At 36.7% G+C, this 8,717-nt stretch overlaps 1 protein-coding gene across 2 annotated transcripts in view; it reads left to right on the top strand.

The window, feature by feature from the left end:
- Positions 1-8,717, top strand: part of NAV3 (neuron navigator 3) — a 277,623-nt gene that overhangs the window by 124,116 nt on the left and 144,790 nt on the right. For both annotated transcript variants that reach the window (XM_010003059.1, XM_010003058.1), the window contains exons 6-7: positions 2,953-3,021; positions 5,971-6,110. In XM_010003059.1, the coding sequence (XP_010001361.1) occupies positions 2,953-3,021; positions 5,971-6,110 (209 nt within the window). The remainder of the gene's footprint in view (positions 1-2,952; positions 3,022-5,970; positions 6,111-8,717) is intronic.

The following is an 8,717-nucleotide window of genomic DNA, read 5'->3' as shown; positions in this document are numbered from 1 at the left end:
GCTGACTCAGCAGTCAGGGTTGGTCTCCTCCTTAGTTTATATGTCCCATTCCTGCCAATGCAACCTGGCAGAGCTTTGCAGGCAACTGCTCTGGCTCCTCTGAGGAGTCAAAGCTGTGACCACGTCAGGGAAGACTATCAGTGGGAGTATTATGGCAGAGGAAAGGGTCTTGGAAACAGACAGCTGAGAACTAGAAGGTTTGAAAATCCCTCTTTCCAACTGTCTGACAATTAAATCCTCCCTGTCCTAAATACATTAAACTTCTACTGTGCTACTTTAATAGAGGCACATGTTTCGTAAACTTTCATGTGGATCTAGAAACATAAAAAAATACTGTTTTAAGCAAAACAGATTTTCCTGACTGCCAGATGTCACCCACAAACAATTACTTGGTAAGATGAAGGGCAGCAGGTAAATATTTGTTTATGTGTTTACAAGAGTGGATAGACTTCAGCTGTGTTGCAGTTTACATCTGTAATAGTGGGGCCTGCAGTTGGAAAACAGGCATCTGTGCAAAACTTTAATGGTTCCAGCATATCCAGTGCTAACTGAAAAGGAAAACCAAAAGTCACTAGGAACTTGATGCACCTGGTTTATGAGCTGTTAATGTTCTCTTTTTCCTTTTAATTTGTCACACTACTTTGGAAAATAAATTTACCTAGTGACAATGGAAATGATACTTTACTGACGTTGACACATCTATCAATGCCTTTCAAGCCCATCTGGAAAGTTTGAAAGCAATCTATAAGCTGACAATTCACAAATCTGCTAGTGGATGAAGTCCCAAGTAATAGGCATGGAATAAAAGCATTCTAGCAAGCACTTGCAGATAGGTGCTTCATGTATTTATTGATACTAAAAAAAAAAAAAAAAAAAAAAAAAAAAAAAGGGGTACTATCTGTCTGTGGGCTAACATATCAACAACTTGGCCACATCACTGATACTAAGTTATTCGATCATCCACTTACTTTGGAATGGTATTGTTTTAGGTAGAAGGCTACAGTACACTATGTCAATGCATCCTGTTCACTCTATTTTTCCAGCTCACTGTCTGTGTTGATTGTATCATGCATCATTTTACCTTTTACAACATAACTGCACTAAGGTTTTCTTTGACATACCATATTTCTGACCAACTTCTTAGTTTAGTTAATGGAGATAAGCATTTCTAGATTCCTGCATTTTAAGTATGCTGAAAAAAGCCATGAGGGGAGGATCTTATCAAAATGTGGACTGTTGGGCTAGGCACAAATTTAATAACTTCAGCACAACATCTTATGTAACATTTGCATCACAAGTCCAGACATTATTATGAAAGATAGCTGTAATTTAATATACTGTTTACCAGATAGATTAAAATATATAAATTGCAAATATTATTCTACTATTATAATTTATTATAATTCCCACAGAAGTTATGGTCATATCAAAAAGCAGTTTGTCAGAATTACTGTGAAGATAAATGGCAGAGAATTGAATGCTGCTTTTGTGTATTGAATTATTCCTTTTTGCCTTCTTAAGACAGAAGTATTGCCTGGTTTTTAGACTCATCATATGCACATGTGACACATGTAATTGACAGGCACAGAGACAATGCTGAACCTTTCATTGGGGTTTCATTTGGTAAATTAAGAATAATTATGCATCCCATTGAAGTCTCACATTGTCCCTTGGTTTGTGCCTTCCCGTTGCCCTCCTTCAGAACTGCTGTGCCAGTATGGCAAGCCATCCTCCTGTGTGGGCTTCTCCCCTCTGCTCTAGGCTCAGGCTATCTGCTTCAGTGCACTAGCAGAAATTGCTTAGCACTCTTCTAGTAGACTCAATACCAGAAGGGGTTTCTTCTAAGTGCTGCCAGTCTATAAAGCTGGGACTAAAGCACTGCGATTTCTGTTGCTACTTAAAAGAGTTACTGGAAGATGCAGAGCTGTGAGAGACAAAAGCAATCCGTGCCTATCAGAGTTTCTGCTTCCTCAGTTCTCTGTGACTTACTTAATAATGCAAGGAATTTGCAATTGTGATTGCACCTGGCTTAGGTACCTGTCTATACCCTCAGGCTCTGTGGATTCCAAAGGGTGCACCTGTTCATAGTAACTGAAATTACCTGGCAAGGAGGCCTTACCTTGGCCATACTTTTGACATATCCTCTATGCAAATATCAAATGAAACAGAAGCAAAAATTTGCTATGTAGTAATGACATATTAATTGGCGTCAAGATGAATGCACTTCTCTTGGCCCTGTAGCACAGAATATCTTTTGTTGCAGAAACACTTCTCAGATGCTTTAATAGTCAAAAGTGTATTTTTGTGAGGAATTTAACAGTGAGTCTGAGCACGTCAGGGCTTTCCTGATGAAGCCTCTGGTTCATTGCCTAGGTCATGCATCACAAACATGACCTGTGCTGCTGTAACAGTAATGAAAATAATTATTGGATGCTTCTTCCATGCAGCTTTACTGTCAGGAGGGTCACCTTTCTTTAGCAGGAATATTTCTGAGTTCACATTGGATGTGGTATAGCAAATTAATTCCTAACTGCTAGACTGTGAACCCAGTCAGGTTGCTGGAGAAACTAGTGGCTGTATATTTGTGATTAGTACTTTTTGTGGATGGGGAGAAAAAAAAAAAAAGAAAAAAAAAAAAAGGGCACAAAGTTTTGGGGTTCACTCTGTGTGAATAGAGCCAGACTTCAGTCACTGGAACTTTACTCACATTGTCTATTCCTAGGATTATTTCTAGCAAATGAGTTATAACAATATCCATTATTTCATGATCTGTGCATTGCATCTCATAAAGTTCTGCCTGTTTGCATTATTCCATATTTTTGCCAGTAAATTTGTGTTTTCTATCTATGTTCAATTTGCATTCATTAACTCATAGTTTGCTGATAAGTGTGTTCTTTCTATACATGTTCAAAGAAATTCTTTAATTCAATTTCTCTGTTTCTTCTCATGCAGTCTCACAGCCAGATATGCAACTCAGTCTAATCACAGTGGAATTGCAACCAGTCAAAAAAAGACTTCTAGGTCAGTTAAATATCTCTAATTTATTGCTTGTTAGTGATACTCAAGCAAGTATATGGCCACTGATATTCTATCTTTTGGACATAAGCAGATGTTAAAAAATATGTATTTATGTTATGTGTGCAAGCTTTGCAATAACAAGCTTTGCCACGGGAAAGCCTTATATGGACTGGAAGGAGGTGATTTGTACTGTATATAAGTAATCTTTCTGGTTGTTATGTATCCTGCATCTTTGTATCTTGCATGTGAAATATTGGATATGAAGGATTAGTTGGTGATTTTAGTGCTCTCTACTCTCTGGCTCAAATCCTTACTTTAGATATGAGTGAAAAAAAGTTTGAGAGTCCATCCCAATTCCCACTGGATGTTTTGCATGTAACAAATCCACCTGAGAAGTTGAGTTTACAGAGCCAAGTTCATGCTGAAGGAAAATAGAGGGGAAAAAAAGAACCACTTTCAGGATTTCTGCTCCATCAAGAGTAGCCTGCACACAGTCCCTACTAATTAGATGCTTTGTTTTGGCAGTGGATTTGACAGAGCTGTGTGTAGGAGCTGGCGTGTTTCAGATTTCCTCAATATTTTCAGTTTATTACTTCCATGAGCACTAAAATCTACAAACCAGATTGCAGAGGACAGAAATAGAGGTCTAAAGCTTAATCTTGGTTCTAGCTTTTTTTTTCTTTTCTTTTATGGGGGATAATTAATGTGTTCATTAATTATACCTTTGCTGTAGTGTTCATTGGTGAGAACAATGAACCCTAAATTGCATAATCTACAATAAAGAATGCATTCTGCAATATAGTGCACTAACAATTTCAGTTGCTGGTGATAGCTTGGGATGAGCTATATCACGGTCCAGTTGCTTTGCACCTGCATTTATAGGTCTTCAGTTTTCCTTATTGCTGATGCTCCTGTCTTGTCCACATTCAACATGTCGAGGTTAACAGTCTTATTGTCTAATACTCTAAATCTGTGGCAGTGTTTCCGAAGGCTGTTCAGAGGTATGTGACTTGTCCCTTGTTATTCTCCTCTTTGCATTTCCTTAGCTGCTTAACATGATTCTGCAAGAGCAATTTTAAACCTGCATTCAATTAAAAAAAGACAGCAAATGAGGTAAACTGGAAAGTGCATAGAGCAAATGACCTCATGTATAAAGTGCTTACCATGGCAAGTTCTCAAATTCTGGCATGCAGAATATATGCAGAACTATTTGAACAGAACAGATGAGTTTCCAGTGTTGCACATACCTTCTCATTGTTTTTTTCATTACCTTTGACAAATGATCTCATGGCTCTAGCTGGCTGTCAAATTAGGGTAATGAGAAGGAGCAAATGGATTTTTAAGTTTGTTTTAGTGCATTCTTCAGGGAACAGAAGATCACTCGAATTCATGGGTCACGGTAAAGGTTAGCGTGTGTACAGCTGCAGAGCAGAGACAGTCTGCTCTGGGCTCAGCATGGAGACTAGCAGGGCAGGCTGGAGGCCAGAGTTGACCATAAAAGTAACTGATAGATTAGCTTTCTGAGGCATAAATTGGTAAAGAAAAGAGCATGGAGCTGCTTACATATGTCCGCTAATGAAAATGAAATTATGTGAACATTTCTGTTATAACACTATATTAAAAAAAAAAAAAAAATTATTTGGAAAAAAATCAAACTTTTTGTAATTCTTTGTAGTATGTTGTTTTGGTTTTTTTTTCTGCAGAGCAGAGACAGTCTGCTCTGGGCTCAGCATGGAGACTAGCAGGGCAGGCTGGAGGCCAGAGTTGACCATAAAAGTAACTGATAGATTAGCTTTCTGAGGCATAAATTGGTAAAGAAAAGAGCATGGAGCTGCTTACATATGTCCGCTAATGAAAATGAAATTATGTGAACATTTCTGTTATAACACTATATTAAAAAAAAAAAAAAATTAGTTTGGAAGAAATCTAACATTTTGTAATTCATTGTAGTATGTTGTTTTGGTTTTTTTTTTACCATTCTGATGCTGCTCTTTTGTAATACAATGAAACTAACGGAATTCATTAACTCTGGTATAATTTGCGTTGCCAGTATTAAAATAATCAAATCATTCCAATAAGTAAGAAAGAGAAGAGCGATGTTCTCCTATGACAAAAGACTCTTGCTGATTCAAGCATTTCATTTTGTCTATCAGATAACAAAACTGGAAAGGAGTGGGGATGCCCACAAAGATGCTGCAGAAAATTTTGAAGGAAGCATGTATGAAAGCATCTGACATCAGAGAAGAGATTCAGACAGAAAAAAGATGCAGGTTTACAGAAGCCAGAGACAACAGTCTGCGATTTTTACCTTAGCATAGACACACAATAAGGTTCAGATGGTGGCAGCACAAACTAACAAATGAACTGTATAGGCTACATTACACACTTCTCTCTAAAAAGTGTACCTGTATCTGTAGCATCTAGCTAAAATATGTATTTTCAATACTTTTCGTTTCAAATTATAAGGTAGAAGTGCTTTAGTCAATAGCCCTCTGAAAAATAACCAAAGAACTAAAAGGCCAGCTTTTCTGCTAAACACAGTTGTGAGACAGTTACTAGAGTAAGAGATGAAAATATTTGTCAACTATGTATTGTTGTGCCTTCTAATAAACTTCTGAAACAATTCCTCTTCAAAAGTGACAGACTGAAATTTAAGTTATTGCACTTTAGTGGTTCGTTAGGGTGAATCTGTTTTAGCAATATTAATGGTAAATGCAAAGCATCTTCTAATGTGTCTTGTGACTCTAGTCATCATTTTTCCTTTTGTGTGCATAAGGATAAGCTTTTTTTCCCCCACTTGTGCAGTCTAACTAATTTGAATCCTCCTGTTCATTGTTGCTTACCTGAAATCATTGTTTTCAGTTGTTAGTTTTAAATTCTGATATTTGCATATTGGTTCCTCTGTAAGTTGTATTGCATAAAATGAACTGATTTCTAACTATACCATTCCAGGCTTCCAGGACCCTCAAGGGTGCCAGCTGCAGGCAGCAGTACCAAAGTCCAGGGAGCTTCTAATTTAAATCGGAGAAGCCAGAGCTTTAACAGCATTGACAAAAACAAGCCTCCACAATATGCAAACGGAAATGAAAAAGGTAAGTGATTAAAAGTTAGTAAGTTTACTCCACATAACATACAACAAAAAAAAACAAACCAACAAACTCACCAAAAGAAGCCATCCACAAAGGTCAAAGATGGAAATGTAGTATCTAAACTTGGTAAGGAAGACCTATGGAGATAGGGCTCTGACTTGTGGTTGAGTTGGGATTAAAGGTCAGAAGTGAAAACTTTCCAGATGTTATAATTCTATCTTATCCCTCTTTGATGGAAATATCACTGGGTAATTTTTTTGGAAGTAAAAATAAATCTGTATTGGATGCCTGTAATCTTGGTCCATGTTCCATTCTACTCACACCCAAAGGAAGACTGCCGTAATTTTCAGGGTACTTTGCATCCTAGCCTCTAATGGAGAAGAATCAGAGTATTATATTTGCATCAGAATATTATGTGAGTCTATTCCTTACCTAGTGTCAGTCTCAATAGAGGATTAGAAATTAAGTCAAATATAATGAAATTTTGCAAGGATTTGAATGCAGTGTTAAGGTTTTATTGCCTCCTTTAAATACAAGCTTCCATTATGGAAACAGAGTTCCCTGGGTTCTTCCTTTTCTCCTACCCTGACACTTATTTTCCTGGAAAATGAAAAAAAATCAGCTTTCTGAGTTGTGTAACTAATCCAGCTCCTTCCCCCCCCTTCTTCTTCCCTTTGTGTAATGAACAGCATTTTATTCATATCTCAGGGTTAGAATACAGCTGAAAGCGATACAATATACATAGTACCCATTTGCATCCTTGGGGTCTGTGGGAGGAACAAGTATGCAGTGAATGTTCTTCATCCAAGCAACAGGCAGCTATCCAGATTTTTTTACAAAATTCTGATGAACACACTTTGCCCTTAGCTGTATCTGAAGATATAAAACCATCCTTTCAATAGTTATTTCTTTACTTCTACTGTCAGGGTTGAATGTTTTAGATAGTTCTATAGTGGGATTTATTTTATTAGGGACTTTTTTATGGCAAGACATCCAGACTAAGACTAGAAAGAGGTCAGAGTGAAAACTAAGCAGACACTGTATAGTTCACAAATACAATAGTGAAGTTATGAAGTAGGACATGTGGCTGCTTGAGTGAAGGTATGTACAGCAGTTTAAGTTTTAGAATTGTTTCATAATGTTGACATAAATTTGCAACAGAAATATGTGAGAGTGAAATGTTCGAAGGTGAGACATGCTTGTAGAAATTAATATTCTTAGCTTCTTCCTTGGAAACTCTCATTTGACTGCTAAGGTTTGCATTGCATTGCACATTTATGTGGCTTTTTGCAAGATGGATTTCTTTATTTTCCCGTTTCTTTACAGAAGAGAATTAGAACCTTGATGCAATTTTTACTGAAGTCACCAATTGCAAGAGGATGAAGGTGGCTTTGTTTGTGTATAATAATTCAATTTATTTTACAGAATATAGAACATATAATGTTGCATAACTACAGAGTACTGTATTTGATATATTTGTTTGCTCTTTTTTCTTTGTTTCAAAACAACAGATCGGAAGGAAAAACATGGGTTTTACAAGAGTTTCTAAAACAAATATACATTTGGTTTAGACTATTAAGCAGAAGTTAACATGACTGTTGTGAGTACAAGGATAGCTAAGTGATACTCTCTATAATATCCTGAAAGAACACGTTAACCTGTATTTGAATTCACCATGCCTAAAGAGAAAAGCAGCTGAACCATACTATATTTTGTTTAACTACTATAGTGCCTAATATTTAAATATTGCAATGAAATGTCCAAATAGTCTTTATATTTTTGTAAAAGTATTTGAGGATATTCTGTGACTTGAGTTTTTTTGAAGAATTTGTTTAGAAACAAACTTTAATCCTCACAATAGTAATAGTCATAACAACAAACACCTCTTTAAAAAATAAAAGTGTCACTATACACTGAAAACCTGACTTTTTCTTATGTTGTGGCACACATAATAAACCTTATATTTCCAATTTTGCTTTTGATGCAGATACTTGGAGCAAGATAATGTTAACAGCTTCCACTGACTGCATATGCAGTCCATATACTCTAATTTCTGAGACGTAGATCATACAGTAAATATAAATAGCTTGTAATTCTGCAATAGTGTTGCATTAACTGAAGCAGAAAAAGAGATGACTTTTGCTAGCTAAATAGTCATTAGAGTTTGGGACCTCCAGACCTCTTCAAGGGCAGACCACTTCTGGTACATTTTTCTCTGCTGTACACCTGCCTATACGTGCTATAAGGAGACCTGAGAAAAGAGACACAGCATAAGGGTTTTTTTTTAATCCGGTTATCTGTAATGCTTGAAATCCATTCCCACATAACAGGGTTTCCAGCTCAGTCACAGTGGGGAATGGTTATGTAGTCACAGAGTTAAAGGAGACCTGAGGAGTTAATATGGGTCTTTTATTTAGTATTTCATTATTTAGTATGTCATTATCTTATCTCCTTTGAATGTTGCTTAGGGAGTAGTTCACATAGGAAGAAACCTTGCTCCCCTGAGGGAACATTAATTTGCTCTTTGTTGAGTGCAGCCCATTTTTAATGCCCAGACCCAACCCATTGCTGTGTGTGACACAGGTAACTGTAGCTGCAGTTAAGTCAAGA

The sequence above is a fragment of the Chaetura pelagica genome, unplaced genomic scaffold, assembly GCF_000747805.2.
Source record: "Chaetura pelagica isolate M959 unplaced genomic scaffold, ChaPel_1.0 scaffold288, whole genome shotgun sequence".
Classification (NCBI taxonomy): domain Eukaryota; kingdom Metazoa; phylum Chordata; class Aves; order Apodiformes; family Apodidae; genus Chaetura; species Chaetura pelagica.
Note: the sequence above shows the minus strand (reverse complement) of the source record. Positions and strands in the feature narration are given on the sequence as shown.